This window comes from Thunnus thynnus, chromosome 11 (assembly GCF_963924715.1).
Source record: "Thunnus thynnus chromosome 11, fThuThy2.1, whole genome shotgun sequence".
Lineage (NCBI taxonomy): Eukaryota > Metazoa > Chordata > Actinopteri > Scombriformes > Scombridae > Thunnus > Thunnus thynnus.
The window spans coordinates 31,125,470-31,146,684 of record NC_089527.1 but is presented as its reverse complement, the minus strand read 5'-3'; the positions used below and the strand labels follow the sequence as shown (position 1 = coordinate 31,146,684).

The following is a 21,215-nucleotide window of genomic DNA, read 5'->3' as shown; positions in this document are numbered from 1 at the left end:
AACCAAGTGCCATGTGTCCGCCGCTAGTTTCTGGTGCACTAATAGGCTGATATTTCACTGTTTTTGTTTGATATTGTCTATCTTTGTCTTCAGCTTTCTCTTTATAGTCTTGAAGGGTTGTGTTTCTCAGTAGCCCACGCCCGTGCATAGGATGAAGTAAACGTTGATTATGTAATCAGCTCCCAGTGCAGACACAGGCCCAAATCCGAATAACATCTGCTAAAACAACTGCAATAATAGTAATAGAAAAAGTGCGTCGTCACATATGTGCTGCTCTTTAACACATCATGCATGTGCAGAATATTTCTTCTTGCATTCCTGCCTGTGAGGCAAGCAAGCATGCGCATGAGAAGATTTAGCGTCGACCCTTATGTGGATATGTTAATGAGCGGCTTCAGACAGCCAATGAGAAGGCAGAAATTTCCGCACGTGACGATGAAAACCCGCTTGGGGGGCGGGGTCAGGCGCGGAGCTGAGGTTAAAAACGGTGGACAGGACACAGCGCTCTCAGTGCAGGCAGAAGCAGGGACTCTCTGTGAGGGGAACTTTGTGACTATGAAACTTAGGAATAATTGCAAAATATTGTAAAAAATTACCAAAATCCCTCGTGAATCAATAACCTGCCCCTTGGGTTTGAGGTTTTTAGTTTAGTTTGCCCGGAAAGGGCTTCTACACTCACTATTCTTACACTTTTTTTTGAAAGAATGTGTGAGACAGACAGTTAGCCAGCTAGCCAGCCAGCTAGCTAGCTGAGAGGTGATACAGGCGGCAGGAGAACAAAAGATTTTTTTTTTTTTTTTGCGTTTTGGCCGCTTGTACTGACACCAAGTCCATGCAGAACGTGTCATTACCATCACAATGCCCGTTTTACTTTTTCTGATAGACACGTCCGCTTCAATGAACCAGCGCACCCATCTGGGCACTACCTATCTGGACGTAGCAAAAGGCGCTGTTGAGACTTTTATGAAGGTACTGTAACCACGGGACACATTCAGATCATCGTTGTGCTGCTGCAAGCTCGCCTGTCAACACCTGATCTCTCTCGATAACCGTGAATAATTGTCTCCTATCTCCACAGCTCAGAGGCAGGGACCCGGCCAGCCGAGGGGACCGGTACATGTTGGTAAATTTTGAAGACGTTCCGCTCGGGATAAAGGTTAGAGTTTGTTTTCGGGTTCATGTCCAGCTTTAACATTGCGCAGATAGATTGACTGACTGTCCTTCCATCGCTCCGCCACGCTTGTGATCACTACATCAATTGTGTCGAGAAAAAATCTTCAGGAGGAGCTTTCATACCCCTTTTAAAACATGGCCGACATTTTGTTTCAATGTGAGCTGCAAGGAACTCTGGGTGTTATTTATACAGCGAGGTGATATCTGGGAGGGGGGAGGGGGAGGAGGAGGGGGGGGGGGGGGGGGGGGGGGCAGACTAGCCTACTTTACTTGTTTAGACCAAATTTCCACTTTAGTCATGCCACACATTGCGACTTAGTAATTTATGGTCCCAGGCGGGTCACACCATCCTGGTAGAAACAGATCAGATCAGGAACTCAGCTGCAGTGCTGTCATCTTATTTTTGCAAACAGAGAGGAAACGACCTATATAGATGTTTATCAGCTGAGATTCATAATAAAAACATGGAAGTTAACCGCTGACATCTGTAGAAGTTGTCTGCTGTACACAACAGTGGGGTAGTTATTTAAGTTTGATGCATGTTATTAACCATATGTTTTGTTTTGCTTTCTCAAAGGCTGGATGGAAGGAGAGCCACGCCACATTCATGACAGAGCTGAGGAACCTACAAGCAACCGGACTCACAGCTATTGGCCAGTCCTTGAGGACCGCTTTTGATTTACTCAATCTCAATAGATTAGTGACTGGGATAGACAACTATGGACAGGTATGTAGTAACTGAAGAGGCAGAGAGGAAATCAGGTTTTTGGAAAGTGCTATGACAAGGTGCTCTACGCCCCCCCCTCACCCCCACAGACCCCCTCTTCACCCTCTCCCCCTACTCCCCTTCCCCTATCCCCAGTCTTACAAGCATCAACCACCTGCATACTGTGACCCCACACACCTTCAGAGTCATGTACTCTTGACACAAACATAAGTAAAAAAAAAAAAAATCAGGAACAAATTATTTTTTCACTTCAGTAGCCGTTATGGATTTCACCATTGATTTGGTGACTTGTGTTTGTGTTACATACCGCCACTGTGCGCTTAAATCATGGATATCTTCATGCTAATATTTTTAGCTGCATAGAGATTAGAGCTATAAATTAGCTTGAAGCATAAAAGCCCAGAAGTGCATGATGTATTTAAACAGTTAGGGAAGTCTGCACAGATCTGCGCTCCAGTTGCTGTTGTATTAGGTACACCGAGCTAAAAAAAAAAATACAACATGCCTGCATTAAATCCCATCTTCATAAAGGTTGTAATGTTCAGTTTTGTTGCAGTTGTTTTAGGGAGTTGATTAAAAATCATGGTCATTTTGGAAGTGCTGTTGAATTATATTACCTGAGAGATGGTTCTAATATTTAGTCAAATCTCATTAATATAAATACAAATATTAAAAAAAACAAAACATTTCAGTGTCAGTACAGCCTCCAGAATGAGTACACCTCAAAATAGTTTGAACAAAAACTGAACATTACAACTTTCATGATAGTAGGATTTCTTGCTGCTCTGTTGTATTAGACTTCATTATTTTATGCTAAGTGCTCCTGATAAATAAGCATCTGAGTGTAGTTTGCAGCTGGACAGAGGACCATGATACTGTTTCTACCATGACTGAAGTCTAAACTTCATGGCCCTTCATGTCTTGATAAGCACATTCTGACGCTGTTTGTGAAAAGACTTTTTTTTTTACATTTTACTGAGATATCTGTTGTTACATTATTGTGTGTAATGTAACATCTGGACCGCCTGAAATCCTGAATAATTCTTGAATAATTTTATTCTGTACAAAAAAATAATGAATGTTCAGATATTTACAGAAAGGCTTTACAGTGTGAGACTGATTGTGCAGGTTAAGAGAAATGTGCTTTAAACTATAATTCACAGATGTTGTTTCCATTGTGTTGCACTGCTCGGTTTTAATGTGTAAAGTCTCTCCTCCTGCTGTACAACAGAGTAGGTCTGATTCACAGATAGTTTGGATTCAATATAACAGTCAAATATTCATCGAACCCACAAAGTCTGTGACTAATTTAGTGTTACCGGTTCAAAAAAGTGCTGTCCCATGACATCACCGGTTTGTCTTGGTTCTCAAATCTCCGGTTTAGGAGGTAAATAATGGAAGTAAAGTCAGGGGAGAAGGGGGTATGATAGATAGAAGTTGTGTGATTGTGTTAACAGTTTGACTGCTTGTCTCATGTCAGTTAAATGACTTATCTGCAACACACGATAAAGTCTTCTTTCATCGTGCTAATTACCTTGCAGTGTTTCACAAAATGACCGGAGTGGCTCTATCTGACTTCGTCTCATGAGGACAGAAATCAGAAAACAGCTCACAGGAGATGTAACACACCACCATGTTGGATTTTTCTGGCCAGTGTCTGGAAATGAGGTGATGCTTTCTTCACCAGGGCTACAAAATAGTCCAAGCTTAGAAGTCTAGTCCATAGCCAGTGTAATTGCTAGGTGGGGGTACACACTCGTGGTTGTGTTTGAATCAGGATGTCTGTTTTCCAGCGTGGAGGTAAGTTGGGAGGCTGATAACAATTATGAATGTTTAACTTTTATTTCCTGAGTAACAAATGGAAGATCTCTACCATCCAGGGTGATGCGTATATACAGCATGCATAATGCATGTCCGATACACTCGGGGAGTTTGAATGTCAAATGCCAACCACGCTGTCGGGCTGGCAGATGCAATATCCACATGAACACACATGCCTGTGAATACATACAGCACATGCTGAAGTCAAGGTTACTTTGACCTGCGCTGGTCACCAGTGACCTCTGCCCACTGACAGCTGGATTTTCGGTAATTATAGTTTAATGTGCAGTTCTTCTCTTACTCGCCTTTTCACAACTGCAAGCATATCAGTTTCAGCATAGATGGCACTCTCCCATCTACTCCTAATTTGACTATGACATTATAACTCATGTTGTAGCCAAAAGTAAACAGTGTCATTTTCTTATGTGCTTTACAAAGAATCGTTGTAGGTTTCCAAATAACAAGTGTTACTGATTAGTCTGTCTTCCCTTTTTGCAATCAATTATCTTTTAGTTTTAAAATGTTAGATAATAGTGACATGATTTTTAAAAAATTCCATGTTTTGTCCAAACAACTGTCCAAAACCCAAATATGACATTTTTCAGTTATGTGAAACAGAAAATTAGCAAATTCTCATGTTTGAGAAGTTGGAAACAGAGAATGTTTTGTCATTTTATACTTTTATAAACTACTTAAATCATGAATCAATTATAATGATTTATTACAGGATCATTTTCTGTCGATTGAGTAATTAATTAATTGAATAATTTCAGCGTTACACCTCCTGTGAGCCCTTTTCTCTTCTCATATTTTATTATTCTTTTTTGTTTCTTTTATGTGAAGCTCAAACTACCTTTCTAGAGGACTTTCTTCAGGGGAAGTGGAACTATGGCGCTTCCTTATAAAATTAACTTGCTCGTGAGCAAATAACGTGGGCTGTTTGCAAGCAAGAGTCACATTTACATTAATACTGATTTGATCACAGCGGGGTGGGGAGTCTAGATATTAGTGACAAACCCCATTTCCTTTTAACTTGGACAAAATGATCTGAAACACTGTCTTATTTCAAGTTTCAGACCAGGAAAGATACCAGGCTGAACCTTCTGAGGTGCAGCTGTTTCCTATTGAGCCTTCAGAACTCACAGAGAGGTTTCATCAGCGCTCTGATGACTACACACACTTAGATGTGTTTTGTTGTGTATTTTTCAGTCTCGTTTTGCTTCAAGAGCCGTAAATCAAAGCCAGGCTAAAGTGATGCAATAACTCGTGTTTGATTGGCATTGCATTTGATGTTCCCCATATAAATAACTCAACATCCTCCACTTTTCTTTCCAATTTAATTCATAAAGAAGAGTCGACTTTGATTTTTCATCGTGGTATTCTAAAGTGCAGAAGGTGAAAGGCAGTCAGTGGGATAGAGAGCCAGACAGAGAAAAGACAAAGGGGAGTAAGCCTGTGGGGGAGTTAATATTGCCCTGGAGTGCTTCTCTCTACAGTAACAAAGAGCCCTCCAGGTTGCCAGGCATCTGAGATGACTCTCCCCTGGGAGATGAAGAGGGCTTTGGAGGTAGAGGGGGAGCCGGCCGGCAGGTAATCCCGACACTGATCACTGTTTCATTAGGAGAGCAATGGATGGACAGGGAAGGATGAGAGTGAGGAAATGATATGACTGGTGACGTTTGGTTGTGAGTTAACACGTCAGCCTGGGTGATAAACAGGGCTCTAATGGTCTCCATCAGTCTGGTGCTGTGTTAGCAGACCAGCGATCCGACTGATAATACACTGACTTGCCAAACTATGGTCGACAAAATCATGTTTTTATAGCTGACTGTTTTTTCAACCACCTTATGACTAACATCTAATTGCATAGCAACAGTAAAAGCTAAGTGAGCCCATGTGACACAGATGAAATCATCTTTCATCTGGCAAGTTAGCCTCATCGCTAACTCATTAGCATGCTAAAAAAAAAACACCCAATATCATAAAGGGATTTTGGAGAGGGGGGAAAAAAAATTCTAGGTTGTCATGGATACCTACACCACTGTGGATCTTGGTAGTATCCTGCTCTGTTTACTTTGGGCTGTTTGTGTAACTGGACAGATCCATCATTCAGCAGAATCCACAGCCTACAGGTAGAATCCAAACTGAGTGGGTCCACATCCATTAATAAACTGCACCGCCGTCAGAACAGGACGGCCTTTATGAAGCGCGGACGACTCTGCAGAGAAAGTCCAGCCCGCTGACGGGGACTCGCTGAAGGAACTTGTCGAGGCTGCGTTAAGGTTATATACTGTTAACTCACCAAGTTACTCTGTGGTCTTGGAGATCCTACAGGGCTGATGCATAGTGATAAATGCAGTGCTGCTCCAGTTTCACTTTATCAGCGTGGAGTGCTGATATCATGAAATACTGTGGGGGTCTTGCAGAAAAGAGGTTTCATATAGATCCTCAGGTAATGTTTCCTGCCATTGTGAGGGACAGAGTGAACCTGTACTGCAGATACGCACGAAAATGTGTCTCGGAGGTATAAATGTAGTCACACTGCACTGAAGACTGTGCTGTTACTGTTTCTATTTATTATTCCCTCGAGTTAAGTTCTCTCTTTCATACACCCACCCTCTGAAAATAGATTCCCTGTAAGTTAGCTATATTATGGTACATTAGTTGCTCTAATTTCTATCTCACACTTTCAAGCAGCATAAAGGTGCCAAAGTCAAATTTTTCTCTCAGCTTCTATAAATGTTCTTTTTTTTTTTTTTTAAATGTTATTTGACACACGCATTTGCCGGCAGTCATGTTTCAGTTTTAAAATGATTACCATTAATATGTCCGTTTCTATCCATGCAGGGAAGGAACCCCTTTTTCCTCGAACCCGCCATCATAATCGCCATCACCGACGGCAACAAGCTGACCTGCAGCAGCGGAGTCCAAGACGAGGTCAGCCACCATCTCCACAGAGACGTTGGGTCCCAGCCAATCAGGATTGCTTCCTGGTTGACTGGATGACAACTCTGGTGTCTGTCTGATCACACAACCATGCAGACAACGTTCCCTTTAACACAAGCATCCATTACTTCATCAAACACTTTCCTGTTACCTGTCACTACGGAGGCTGAAATTACATTAACAGAACAGCTGCTATTACAAAGTCCTCCTATATTTTCCTCACAGCTTCATATCTTACATGTCGTACTGTGAGCTATCACTAATGTACATACCTTTTAGAAGAATTTTAGACACTGTAAATCTGTTCAGTTTTAACATCTGAGTGTCATTGTGATTACCAAGTCTTTCGAAATTAATCAGTTGATCTTTAAAAGTGTCGGAAAATAGAAAAAAGTGCCCCTCGTAATTTCCCAAAGCCAGAGTTGACATATTCAAATAAGCTTGTATTGTCCCAAAACTCAAAGATCTTTCATTTACTATCATAGCAGTAAATATTCACATCTGAGAAGCTACAACCAGTGAGTTTATGGCATTTTTGACTGACTCGGTTATTCTTATCATTAATTAGCCTGCCTATTTTGTGATGAATGGATAAAACCTTTAGTCTATAAATGTTAGGAAATAGTGTAAAAAGGCCCATTATAATTTCCCAGAGCCCGATGTGATGTTTTCACATGACCAAACCAAAAGATATTCAGTTTAACAGAACAGATATCTAAAAGTAAACCTCACATTTCAGAAGCTGAAACCAGCAAATGTGATATTTTTGCTTGGTAAATGACCTGAAATATTCATTGATTTTTTTATTTATTTATTTTTTTCAAAAATTCTGTAGAATAATAGATTACCAGAGTAGTTTCTGATTTAATTTTCTGTTGACCAGCTAATCTATAAATCATCTATTGTTTCAGCTCTTAATTGTGATACAGAAGTAGGACTACAAAGGTCACTTGTGTCGCTGCCTCAAAAGCATGTAGCGTGTGTTTGAAGAGCTGTGAACAGAGTGATTCCTCAGTGGTCTGCTAGGCTAGAGTATAGTCATTTCCCTGTAACTCTACCTTGAATTATTTATTTCTGTCTCTCATTCTGTAAGATGTCATTCCCTCTGCATCTACCATCCATGTTGAACATTTTCTGCTGCTGCTCCCTGTCAGATGACCTCTGACTACTCTGTTATGGCATGAAGTCAGATTTGTAGCTCCAGCAGGCCATACACATACAGTAGAATTACTGCAAATCCACGATTCTGCAGCCACAATCTAATTTATGGCCTCTGTGATAATTCCAGACTGGGCACAAGTTACCAAGTGACGTTCGGTGGGGAAGGTTGACTTTAATTGCAGCTCTCTTAACACAGTTATTTAAAAATATCTGGGCTGCCTAGGAAAGCATGAAAAGAAAATTTATAAGAAAACCTGAATCTGTACTTAAGGAGCAGTACGATAGAAGGAAGCCTGTTACTGTGAAGGAACACTATGAATTATTTAAAGAACTCATACTAGTAGAAAGCAATATTAGTAAATCCTTTGTGACAATATATATAATTTGAAGTTGTCATAGCCATGTTATTCTGCAAGTTCAATTGGTGACCAGTCAACAGATAAAAGTACTAAATGGGGATGTCTGTTTTTGGAACATGCGATGAGCTAAATACCTGATCAAGCTTCTTCATCACACTGATGCAAATAACCACACTGCTCATTGATTTGTAGAATTGCCCCCAATAGTCTTAATAGAACCAGAGCTATGAAGGGGAGTGCTACCTCGGTATAATCACTACAGCAAAATCTCTCTGTCTCTGTCATGGTAGTGAACAACTCTAACCAATGCTTCCACATTGTCTGCAGTTATGATCCATGGTTCTTCAGTCATAGACACTCAGCCCTCTATTTTTCTCCTCCATCCTTCAGCTCCATCTGCCTCTGACCACCCCGCTACCAGGTAGCGAGCTGACCAAGGAGCCCTTCCGCTGGGACCAGCGTCTGTTCGCTCTGGTGTTGCGCATCCCCGGCAACGCTTCGGTAGAGCCCGAACCCCTCGGAGGCGTCCCACCTGACGATTCGCCCATCACCCCCATGTGTGAGGTCACTGGAGGTAGGCAAACTGAGTGCAAGTCAGTGTTCGGTGAAGGCAAAATATGTGACTGAAGCGTGCGTTGCTGAGATATAGTAGGTACGTTCCAAATGATCCTTTTCTTTACATAGTGTCTCAAACCAAAGAGGAACATTTTGACATTTTAGTTTTTTATTATTGTGTCATGCATACAAATGCTTATAAGACACAACAAATGAATATAAGCCAGATCCAGTATTTGGCACATATTGTGCATATTTCAAATGTTACTGTAAATTATCCAAAAATTAAGAAAACCCATCCACACAACTTCCATAATCAGACCTTCAGGCCTTCATGTCTGCAACAAAATTTATAAATGACCGATAAAGCATAAAAACTGTAACCTGCAAAAGAAATCAATGTTAGGAATTGTATCTCGTCTGCTGTCCCAGGCTTTTGAGACATTTGGCGAACTTGGCATCAAAATTTAACAAGCAACTTTCGATCATCTGCGCACCGGAATATCTCAGCTACTTACAAAGTAGCATAATGAGTTTTGTTTTGTACAGCCAAGTACTGTATTTGTACATAGATGTCATTATATCTTATTTTGGAAAACACCATGGATATAATCCTCTTGTGGATGACACAAGCCTAATTTCTACAGCAGAGCCCGGTGGAACATGCTGGGGCAAGCTCAAAGTATTTATAACACCAGATCAAAATAGCTATTTGGTAAGTGCATTCCGTAGCGCAGCTGATGAATCATCTGTGTCAATACAAAGAAAGAGGAGAATAATAGGTCTGTGGGTTTTTGGGAGGGAAAAAAACAAAGATACAGATAAGATAGACTTGACTGTTTTTCACTTCAGCGGGGGACAGCCAGGAGCTCTGTCTCAGCGCTGTGTTGCTCAATATTCAGAGTTACTTGTGTTTACAGGTTTGCCGGTGGGAGCCGAACAACCCAGCACAAACACAGTATGCTCTTGTTTTAACCACCGCGACTCCGCTGGAGTTGTTGAGCAGGGGTTAAGTGCTTTGCTCAAGTACCCTCAAGCAGTAATTGTTGATTATGGTTAGAAAGCTCCGATTTTCCCACCTAGTCCAGAATTGGAACCGTCTTTTACCCGTTCACAGGCCCGTCAAGATACTTTCAAGCCAATGATTTCAATCTGTAAATCCCCCCGGCTGTAGAATAAGCCAAACTCTGGCAGCCCTACCGACCAGTTTTAAGGAACATCCACTTTAGAGAAGCAGACTTTTATCCCTCTTGTCTCCAGTCCTCATGCTGCCTGGCTGTGGAAGCAGCTGGCAGGAGGAACAGACTAGAATGATGCTGATGGAAGGTTAAGATTAACACACAGAACAGAGAGCACACCAAAGCTCTCTGTAGCAGTCAGTGGTGCTGAATGCAGAACATGACACAGCTCCATTGTCAGTGACGGTCTACAGTACACGCTGCCTGACCATTACTGCTGATGGCAGACCTGACACAAAGCCACGGCCTATTGAAATGAGTGAGTGAATGGGTGCATAGCAAGGTCACAAGAGGTGAAGTTGGAGGCAGTTAATGGCCCTGAAGGCTGAATTAGACCAATCAGTTGTAGCTTTGTCTGATTCATGGTCTTTACTCATGTGACCTTTCCTGCTTTGTGACTGATGAAGAGCTTTAGAGGCATATTTCATGCCAAAGCACCTTTTTGCATACTTGTAACAGCCAAGGACAGATAACCCCCATGATGATGAGCACAATGTGAAATGGAGAGCACTTGAGATTACACCGTACCTATAGTCAGCCACTGCAGGGTTTTTAAATTCCTCTCTAGCTTCACTGCTGGTACCATTATGTATCCGTCTCCAAGTTGGTAAAATATCTTAAGCTTTGTTTTTCTTGAGAGAAGAGATGAAACATTCAAAGTAAAGAACGTTCAAATAGTAGTGCTGGATATTAGCTCCAATCTCCCAATTTGAATTGAGTTTTGAATCATAAGTGTATTTATTCATGAAGATTCTGTTACATAAGATACGATAAATACCAATATTTCATAAGTATTCTATTCTACAAGCAAGCAGCTATCATTCAGTATATGTTAGTCTTTGACTAACATAATAGTAACCTTGTGTAAATTGTAAAAGCTTGAATTCTACTATCATTCAGCCTTCACTGCATGTTTCTGTCAAGTAACCCAAGTCTACACATAACATTTATTGCAAATGTGCACAAATTCACTTTTCAGCTTCCTCTGCTGCCCCCAAGTGGCCAAAAAAGTGATTCTTTTCAATTGCCGAATAGCTAAACCTACAGTGAATAGGTGTGAAGGATTTGAACTCCGATACTATTTAAATTTAGGAAAAAGCTATAAGTCCAACCCTATAATATTGTGTTTAATATTCAGATGTCCAGGTCTGTACCCACATTCTATACATGTGTTTGTGTGTGTTGCAGGTCGCTCGTACAGCGTGTTCTCACAGCGGATGTTGAATCAGTGTTTGGAGTCTCTGGTACAGAAAATCCAGAGCGGAGTGGTGATAAACTTCGAGAAGACGGGGCCCGACCCTCCTCCGCTTGAGGGTAAGAGTTTGTTTTAATGAATTTTATTACTGCCTTTATTTCTAAAATACGTTTTTGACAACCGCTGCACCATGTCTGCAGTGATCTGTGGAGGGGCTCTTCTCTCTCTCTCCCACTCACTGTTTTTTTTTAATCTTCTCTGAGCTTTTATTTACTGTTGTTCATAAAGAGCTGGTGGATATTAGTTAGACACCTCCACCTTCATATTTTGATTCAGCCTACACACTGTTAGTTTATCTCAAACCTTTTGTTGCATTTTCATACCTCACAAACAACTTCTAGTCTTGAACTGCTTCCTCTGTACTGTATGTGTCTGTGCAGACGCTCCAGCTGAAACAGTGAAGTCCGGTCTGCAGCCTTGGCATTGCTGTCACAAGCTGATCTATGTACGACCCAACCCTAAAACCGGTGTTCCCATTGGTCACTGGCCCATCCCGGAGGCCTTCTGGCCGGACCAGAACTCCCCCACGCTGGTAAGAAACAATGAAAAGTATCAAGAAGAATGCTTCACAAGAGAACATTTGTATGGTTCGATTATGCACCCGTTAAATATCTTGCATTCATATCATGTAGCTTTTTCATCACGTAGAGCAACAGTAGGATAATCCTAAAGTTTTGAAAAACTTAACAAAGAATACATTTATATCTAATCTCTACAAAGAATGGAAAGCAAATATTTGCTTCCCTGAGAACATCATGCATAAAAGTCAGACATGAAAGGTAAATTTGACTGTGTTTACCTGCACACTCAACATAAAGGTCATACAGTTCCTGCAATAATCATGGTGCAATAGTAAAGGGAAGTACTGAGGGTGATAAAACAGAGGGGCCAAATCTATTGCACAGTGAAACAACAGCGACAAGATTCGGCACGTGAATGGGCAGGTAGCAGCTCCATTGCATGTGTTTTATCACTGTAAATATCGATAAACCAACAATCAGTCCGTCATTAGTAAAAATGGAACATCAAATATAAATATAATTGTTTGCAGACAGACAGGAAAAGACAAAAATGACAGGATTATCTTTACGGAGATACAGTTTTTTCTAAGTGCAGAATGTTATTGTTAATGTGATGTAATATGTACTGTAACAGTATCTACCTCTCCCACACACACACAGCCCCCCCGCTCAGCCCACCCCCACGTACGTTTCTCCTGTCTGGATGCGGAACCCATGGTGATAGACAAAGTACCCTTTGACAAGTATGAGCTGGAGCCCTCGCCTCTCACACAGTACATTTTGGAGAGGAAGTCCCCGCACACCTGCTGGCAGGTACAGCACCGTCACAAACACACATAACATACACACTATGAGAGAAGGCTTCAAGCTGAAATCCATCATGTTCAATATTTTCACCTGGTGGTTTTCTGATCATTTAATTTTGGCACATATCAAGATATGTATTCTGATACGTATTCTGTTATATATGCTGTGGTTTGATGGAGACAATATTTAGGAAGTTTTCAGGTTTTCACACTGATTCCCAAAGGGTCCAAAATCTCAATTTACAGCTCACTAAAGAGTAAACTAGTGTTAATTATGAAGCAAATAGACTAAATAAATGAATGAGAGATTGATTTCTGACACAGCGACTGTGATAACTGTACACACACATTAGCATGCTAATGTAAACATTCCATTCAATGAACAGGCTTAAAGGTTTTTACTTTACTTTTTTCCCCTACTCGTGGTAAAGATTGTAAGGATCTAATAAGACTAAACATCATGCTAGTACCTCTGTAAGGATGTATTTGGGCACAGCAGGGCTTTGAGCTAAATGCTAATGTCGACACAGTGAAGATGCTAACATTGCTGATGTTTAGCATGTTAATATTGCTAACATTGGCTAATTAGCACTAAACACAAATTACAGCTGGGGCTGAGGGGAATGCCATTAGTTTTAGGTGTCAGATATTTGGTCCATAAATCAAAGTATTGGAGAAATTAAAATTCTGACCTGATGGTGGCACTATATATGAAAAGTCAGGGGATCAGCAAAGGGATTACAGTTCATCCTGAGGAGGTCGTGAATGTGTGTTCCCAATTTCATGGAAATCCATCCAGTAGTTTTAAAGATATTTCAGTCTGGCTCAAAGCGGTGGAACAACCAGCCCTGCAGTGCGCCACTAGCATGGCTAATAACAATAGTAAAGTTGTCTCTTTTTCAGTCATCTAACAGTTTAGTTTTCCAGTGTGCTGCTTCATGGAGTGGTTAGTGTGTAGCTTTTCAGCCTTGTATTTGACTACACTCTATATACACAGGCAAGTAAATGCAAAAATGGAAATGCAGTTATCATAGGCTGTGTCCTACATAGCCTCGTAGAGTGAAAGTCAGACAGAGGTTAGCTGAAGCGAAAACAATTAGCTTAAAAATCTCAGAGGGAGTGTTAAAAGTGCAAGCTTCTCTTTAAAGGAGATGTTCATACAGAGTTGAACAGCAGCTCACAGGCCAGTTGACAAACACATTTCAACCCAAAATCTCTGTAGGTCCTATGTTTTCCAATGTGTTTGCTGATGACATCATTCATCCACTGATTTTTCCTCTTTTCTTTTAGGTGTTTGTGTGTAATAGTGCCAAGTACAGTGACCTGGGGCAACCTTTTGGTTACCTGAAGGCCAGCACAGCTCTGAACTGTGTCAACCTGTTTGTAATGCCCTACAACTACCCCGTGCTTCTGCCACTTCTGGGTAAGACTTATAAATCCATAATCATGTTTGGGATTATCTCTTATTTTTAGTCTGTCTGTATGCGGTTCTGTGACATCATTTCTCTCAGTAATATCCCTTTATTTTAGAAAGTTGTCTTTTTTTTAATGAAGTTGAGTCTTTTGTTCTGGTGAGTTGTGGGTCGGTGAAACTGCTATGATCTTTTGTTTTTGTGTTTTGTATTTATGTATGCTTATTACAGACGACTTGATCAAAGTGCACAAGTTCAAGCCCACCATTAAATGGCGGCAGTCCTTTGAGAACTACCTGAAGACCATGCCTCCGTATTATATCGGGGTCAGTGGATACATGAATCCTTCTTCCAACTTAAAGTTTTGTCTCATTTGATTAACATACTAAAACCATCAAAGATCTTCATCGACTGTATTGCTGTGTTGTTTTTTTTCCACAGTCCCTGAGGAAGGCTCTGAGAATCATGGGAGCACCAAACCTGCTGGCTGATAACATGGAGTATGGCCTGAGCTACAGCGTGGTCTCCTACCTGAAGAAGCTCAGCCAGCAGGTTAGAAATTGAGCTTTTCATGTCTGGGCACATAAAAACAAAGAAAGTGTGAAACCTATAATGAAAAATAATACACAACATTAGTGTGTATGTTATTTGTATTGTCTTATACATCAATAAGATGCTAACAGAAATCATTCCACTGCATTCACATTGCACCAGTCACACGCCTTTTTAATTTGCTCTCGTTTCCAGACAAAAATCGAATATGACCGCCTGATCGCCTCCATTGGTAAGAAGCCAGCACCGGAGGCCGGCATCAAGGTGCGTTGGCGGGGTGGAGGCATATCTCTGGCACAGCGCAGGGACTTCATCCAGCAGCTGCAGAGTCTCACAGGAGAGACTCCAACTCTGCCCCTGGAGCTCAACCCCAAAGAGTTCCAAGGCTTTCACCTGGCACTACTCAACAAGGTCAGATTATTATCATTATTATTAGTAGTAGTAGTATTAACCTTCCCTTTACAGAATTCAAGTTTGTTGGATTTTAATGTTGAGCTCAGTAGTAACTTTTCAACTTTTTCGTCTGTATTTTGGAAGAGTATAAAGTGCTACTCATTCACTTTCTGCGTTCTTGTCCTGCTTCTCCTGGCGGTTCATCTTACAATCCTCCTGAGTTGTTGATGTTTTATGTAGTGTGTTTTTTAAGATGCTTGAGGGCCTTTTGAAAAATGACTCTCTCCAACTGTATCCACTGTATATCCACTCTGTTATGGCCACAGTACGACCATAACTCACCATAAAGTGACCAACTTTCCTGGCTTGAAGGGAGGCAGAATTTAAGCTTCCATCACTCACTAAAGCAGCAACTTGTACATGACTAAAGTTTTTTTTTTTTTTTTTTTTTTTTCCTGTCCTCCTCAGGGTCTGAAGCCACAGAGCTTTAGGAATCCCTACGACATCCCTCGCAGCCACCTGCTGGACCAGCTCAGCCGCATGAGGAGGAACCTGCTCAACACCAGCGTCTGTAATCTCAGAGGACAGGACTCAGGTAGGTCACTGTGCAAGTCTGTTGTGCTCAGCGGCCAGTGGAAAAAACAAGATTTTCAGCTGGTGTTGAATTAAATTTTAAAAGAAATCTCTTCCTCCATGTTGATGAATTCTTTTGTCTGCTGTCCAGACCAGCTCCACAGCGTGCCAATAGCCCAGATGGGCAACTACCAGGACTTCCTCAAAGCTGCTCCTCAGCCTCTTCGAGACGCAGACCCTGAGCAGCCCAAGCGCCTGCACACATTCGGCAACCCCTTCAAACTAGACAAGAAGGTATGTCCCACCGCCTCATATTTCCTAATCCTAGCTCTAACCATAGAGGAACAGGCACATAAAGGTTATTAGTAAAGAAATACATTGACCTTTATACCCGGTCAATAACCTCCTCGCTCTTCTCTCAGGGTATGATGATCGACGAGGCGGATGAGTTTGTGACCGGCCCGCAGAACAAGGGCAAGAGACCAGGAGACAGCAGCAACATGCCGGGCGGAGGACCCAAGAGACGGCGCTGCATGTCGCCTCTTCTTCGCCTGGGCCGAGCCTATACCCCCCCAGTGACCCCTCCCGCCAGCCCTCGACCCACAGCAGGTGAGCGTGCACACAGAACAAACACTCAATCGGTTTTACTCCTCATTTCTGGTTGCTGGAGAGTAGGATTGAATTAAATGAACGCTCTGACATGAACGCAGCACTAGACTCTCCTGCCTGGTAATATTTAAGCTGTAAAATAGTCCAAGCATGTGCTGTACCTCTGTTGCTACTGTCGTGACACTATTTTTGAAATGTCTGACCCTTACAGACATGGACGACGGAGCGCTTGAACCAGACCTGATCATCAACCACCTGAATCAGAACCACTACGGACCAGACGGGAGCTCAGATTCGGAGACGGAGAATCCCTCAGGACCTGCAGACCACCAGGAGAACCACACGGCAGCGGACCCACAGGACCTCCGGCACAGTGACGAGGAGGAGAACGGCCGGCCCAGAGTCGGAGAGCTGCCGCCAGGCATCGAGGGAGGAGCGGAGATGGTGCTGGTGGATGATCAGCCGCCTCGATACCTGTCACCCGCCGCTCTGAAGAAACACATTCACAACGAGACGGTTAAGGTCAACAACGAGCTGAGGGCGCTCATCACCAAGGAGATCAGGAAACCAGGCAGACGTATGTAGCTAAACATGGTCTATGGGGGGTGGACAAAATAAAAGAAACTGCTTACATGTAGTTATTGTTAGAAATTATCTGAATTTCTGTACCAATACCAAAGCTATGCTTTTTTTGATAACTTCTACAAAAAAAACATTTTTAAATTTAACAAAAGAAGCCAAAGAACTTGAAAGTCAATGTCAAAATCCAAGCAGCTGTGCAAGAACTTTGCCTGAATAAAATACAGTTTAAAACTGACAAAAGTAAATACTTGATTAAAGAATACATAAACAAGATTATGAATTTGACCAGACTCAAAAATAACCATTGATTTGGATCATTGTCACTTCTTTCAACCCACAGTCTCCACAAAAACTCTTCAGTTTCAATATTTATCACATGGATGATGTATTTGGTGAAATGATATTTAATTTCATCAATACTGTATTTTGAGTTTAAAAAAAACAGACCCATCCTCCGTTAAAGGGCTCTTGTCCGATTTTGCCAAAAGAGGAGTGGCCTTTTCTTGGCAATAAAGTTTAACTTCGACCTTGACACAAAGCTGTTTTTCTCAAAAACTGTGCACTGCAAAAACGGCCAGCTGTGGATGTAGTGATTCAGTCTACATGATGAGGTGTACAACATACACCAGCTACAACAGGAACCATGACTCTTGCTGTTTCTTTTGAAGAAATGAAATAACATTTAAATATTAAGTGAAATGACGTTCGATTTAATTGCTAAAAGTGAGCATGCTTTACATACTTTAGTTTAGGTACACGCGTCCATTTTTCAAATAATGTGAATCATGACAAATCAAAGACAAAGGTTCACCAATCACAGCAGAGCAGGTGTGTGAGCCAACTGTGGAGCAGGAGGTGACAGGCCACCTAGAATAGAAAATAAAATCTTTTACATCAGTGCAGTTAAAATGAAGCAAATGTTGATGCATCAGGAATCAGTCTACACTTCAATGACAGTATGCTCACTACTTCCACCCAGACTACATCACTTGTCCAAATGAAGTGGTGCTAAAATGATTAAAGTCCTCCTCATATATGTTTTTCTTCTTGTTCCTTCAGTTGGATGTTTGAGCTTCACTGTACAGAATGATGTATGTGCAGAGTTTTACACTAAAAGGCTGTTTTCACATTCATCTTCTGAAAGTGAAAACTTTGATCCCACCTTAAATCAGATTTTTTTAGGGGCAGGCCTATGAGCATAATCTGTGACATCACAACTATTTTGGAGCCAATCATGGTCCAGTATACAATTTAAACAAGTGTGATGTTGAAATTTAAAACCTCCACACACTGAGACTTGACTTGACAGTGATCTTGTATCTAGCAGTTAAACTTTTAAAAATGAACCGTATTTGCATATTGATAGATTCTGGATATTTAATGAGGGAGAAGGAGGAGATGCCACTTTAAGAATCTTAAAGTGATTTTAAACATTTTTTTGTGTGGAAAAACCATATCAGACACACATTATTGTCCCAAGCAGAGTATTATATGTTAATACATCTCTGGAGGGAATCTTTAATGAATTAATTAATCAATAGTGGAGCCCAATTAATACTGGATTTTTTAGGCTGATACTGACACCTAGTAATATTTAATTATCTAATACTTAAAAAACTGTTAAGTCTGATATATTGGCCAGTTTTGTTTTGGGTTTTTTTTTTTTTACATGAATACATAAGAAACAAATAAGGATCCCTTAAAATTGGTTGTTAAATGATGGTGACTACAGTTGAACAGTAAACTTGTCAGTGCTCTCTGGTGGACAAACTGTTTTACGGCAACACAGTTTGTCTCTAAACATAACTATTATTTGTTGCAGTTTCTTGGTACGCGTCAGTGTTATGTGATAAGCTAAGATCGGCCAGGCTTTAGTCAACACACAGAAATAATTGAGAGATTAATCCATGATGGAAATCATTAGTTGAAGCCCTAAAATGAATCTTGATAGATGGCCCTTTTTTTGTTGAAAAATGGCAATATTGTAAGTTATTATTCATCAGGGTTTTCCAGTGTGTACTGTCTGTATAAAGAACTGGATTAAGGACTACAGTAATGAAGAGATGAATCCTCACTCTGCTCTTTCTGTCTCAGACTACGAGAAGATCTTCCACTTCCTGAAGCAGATCCAGGGCACTTTGGACACCCGGCTCATCTTCCTCCAAAACATCATCAAAGAGGCAGCCAGGTACCAAGCTCAACCCTCATCTCTCTCGCCAGCCTGCTGTGTCAAATAAGCTGTGAACAGTGATGTCTGGAGTTGTGGTTTTGAAACAAATTACCTGTGTTTCACTTATAGATCCTGTATCGCTCAGCTATCTTTGCCTAGGTCCTCTCCACATGTTTCTTCAAGTAAAGAGCTATTCTCTATCCTAGGGCTGTGATCACCAGCAACAACATCCACATTTTGTTCATGAAATAAGAACATATGATTATGGAAGCTTATAATGAACTTAGATGCTACAGAATATGTTTTCAAATTTTAAACCATAACTTTAAGTTTTTGTTTATTCTTCTGCAAAGGTTCAAGAAGCGCGTTCTCATCGAGCAGCTGGAAAACTTCCTAGAAGAGATCCACAACAGATCCAATAACATGAACCATGTGGACACGCTCTGAGATTGGCTCATTCCCAAATCCCAAACTGAACTTACTGATGTTGAACCCAACAACCCTCCATCCCTCTAACCCCCACCCCCACCCCACCCCTCCCTCCCCTCCTGCACGGGGCCCCGTGCAGATGAGACAGGACAGCATCCAGCTCTCAACCCATCACTTCTTCAGTGGACTCTTCATGTTCTCAACATCAACAACGGTTATGTTGGTTTACACACCGTCTTTACAAACTAAAGGCAGTGTCGACCCTGGATGATGCGAGTGCGTTCTGCAGATGTACATTAGTGGAAGCATTTGTCTTTCTACAGGTGAATGTTTTGCCTATGCAATGAGGTTTTTGACCTGTAGAACATTTTGTGTGTGGTTCCTTTCCGATCTGTGAAACCGTCCTCAGCTGTTACCCTCGATTTATTCTCCTCCCCGATCAGATTTTCTTCTTTTTTTAAAACGACAAACGAGAGCGTATAATCTCTCAAACGGGGGGAGGTGCAGTAAACAAGGGATTGCAGGACTTTCTGGAGAGGAAACAAATGACGCCTGGATGTGATGTTCAGTCATGTTTTATCTGTGACGGACCGACCGGTGTAGGCAGGGTTCAGGTTGTGTGTGGTTGTGTGTGCGTTTTCAGCCAACTCAGGGTCACACGGGATCCAGCGGAGACGCTCATGAAACACTTTTCTTCCCACATGCCTTTTCATGCAGTCACTTTTCCCTTCATGTTTGGTCTTAATTTAGGTTTTTGGCATTTTTGTTTTGTGGGAGGATGGGAGTCTGTTGTTTTGTTTGACTGTTATTTACTTTCTACACTCCACTAACAGAAGCACTCCACCTCTGTGCTCGTAAATGGATAAGACTTGGCTCAAATATTGAATTTGTCGACTTATGGTTTACCTACCAGGCTAACAATTAATATAATTGAGCATTAACTCAAGAGTGAAAAATATTTGTTCCCTCTGAGGGGAAAAAAAAAAAAACGGACCCATGATTTTCATTACGTCTGGAGACGGTAAACTTAACAAGTCTGTTTTTTTTTTGCAATGCAGGTTTTCAGAGAGATCAATACAAAGTAAAATCATTTTAAATGATGCCACATCATTGGTTACAAATGTTGAAATACAGGGACAAAAAGCTCAGGAACTGACACTAATGCATCATAATGATCAGCAATAACATTGGAGCCACTTTTACTCATTTTTATCTTTTTATTTTAACCTGAAACAGCTGATATGTAACACAAACTGTTGTCCCCTGGAGTGCTGATGAACCGAGGTCTTGGATGCCAGCTTGTCCCAACGTGCTGGTCGCTGCCAAATAACTTAACCCGCCCTTAAACTCCTTCTCCCCGCCATGAATCTCAAACCAACTCCTTGTCACTTAACCGTGAATGCACTTGTGTAAATTTGAGAACTTTTATTTAATGTAACTTAAAAGAAAAAAAAACCTACCTTGCTGCAATTTTTTTTTTGTTTGCCAACAATCCTTATCCTTTTGGTCAGACCTGTTCAATTTTCTCAAATATACACAAATAATCCGAATTAAGGTCTAGAGGTCAAGAGTTGATTTCTGATTCAGGGGGCAGCCCTCTTCCGTTCCCTCCCTCCTTGGACAGGGACCAAAATCTGCCATACTTGTCTTTGTTTGTGAAGAGGCCGCTACCAAAAGAGTATTTTGAATACACTGTAAAGTTGTAAATAACCCTAGATTACTATTTAAAGAGAATGTTCAGTGGAAAATGGCCTTTTTGTAAGTATTTCCATGAATAAAGTTTCTATTTTACACTGTGAAGGGCCATGTAAATAAAGTGTTCTGTAAAGATGTGACTCTAAGTGTTTTTGTCCTGAGTTTGTAATATTTTTTTTTGGATAACTGTTGCCATGGCAGGAAGGAAAAGGTTTCTTACTTTCTGCTGATCTGCAGG

At 41.2% G+C, this 21,215-nt stretch overlaps 1 protein-coding gene across 4 annotated transcripts; it reads left to right on the top strand.

The window, feature by feature from the left end:
- The first annotated feature begins 495 nt into the window (after window positions 1-495).
- Window positions 496-21,110, top strand: ints6 (integrator complex subunit 6). Of its 4 annotated transcripts, XM_067604453.1 has the most exons (18): window positions 503-969; window positions 1,079-1,156; window positions 1,751-1,900; window positions 6,569-6,658; window positions 8,578-8,761; window positions 11,169-11,294; window positions 11,616-11,767; window positions 12,417-12,569; window positions 13,853-13,985; window positions 14,206-14,300; window positions 14,416-14,526; window positions 14,722-14,937; window positions 15,388-15,514; window positions 15,644-15,786; window positions 15,915-16,101; window positions 16,313-16,678; window positions 18,778-18,871; window positions 19,207-21,110. In XM_067604453.1, the coding sequence occupies exons 1-18, from the start codon at window positions 859-861 to the stop codon at window positions 19,298-19,300; spliced, it is 2,610 nt and encodes an 869-aa protein (XP_067460554.1). In that variant the 5' UTR covers window positions 503-858; the 3' UTR covers window positions 19,301-21,110. The 4 variants fall into 4 exon arrangements, 3 of the variants coding, with proteins under 3 accessions (XP_067460556.1, XP_067460554.1, XP_067460555.1); XM_067604454.1 differs by lacking the exons at window positions 503-969; window positions 1,079-1,156 and adding an exon at window positions 3,442-3,568 and having other exon boundaries at window positions 1,826-1,900; XR_010930693.1 differs by lacking the exons at window positions 8,578-8,761; window positions 11,169-11,294; window positions 11,616-11,767; ... (9 more) ...; window positions 18,778-18,871; window positions 19,207-21,110 and adding an exon at window positions 3,442-5,311 and having other exon boundaries at window positions 496-969; window positions 6,569-6,655.
- Window positions 21,111-21,215: the final 105 nt, after the last annotated feature.

Excerpts from the sequence above, each read along its gene's own strand:
- ints6 (XM_067604453.1), top strand. The coding sequence starts at position 859 with ATGCCCGTTTTACTTTTTCTGATAGACACGTCCGCTTCAATGAACCAG. Across the intron at positions 1,901-6,568 it reads GGATAGACAACTATGGACAG|GGAAGGAACCCCTTTTTCCT; the intron begins GTATGTAGTAAC and ends CTATCCATGCAG. Across the intron at positions 18,872-19,206 it reads ATCATCAAAGAGGCAGCCAG|GTTCAAGAAGCGCGTTCTCA; the intron begins GTACCAAGCTCA and ends TCTTCTGCAAAG.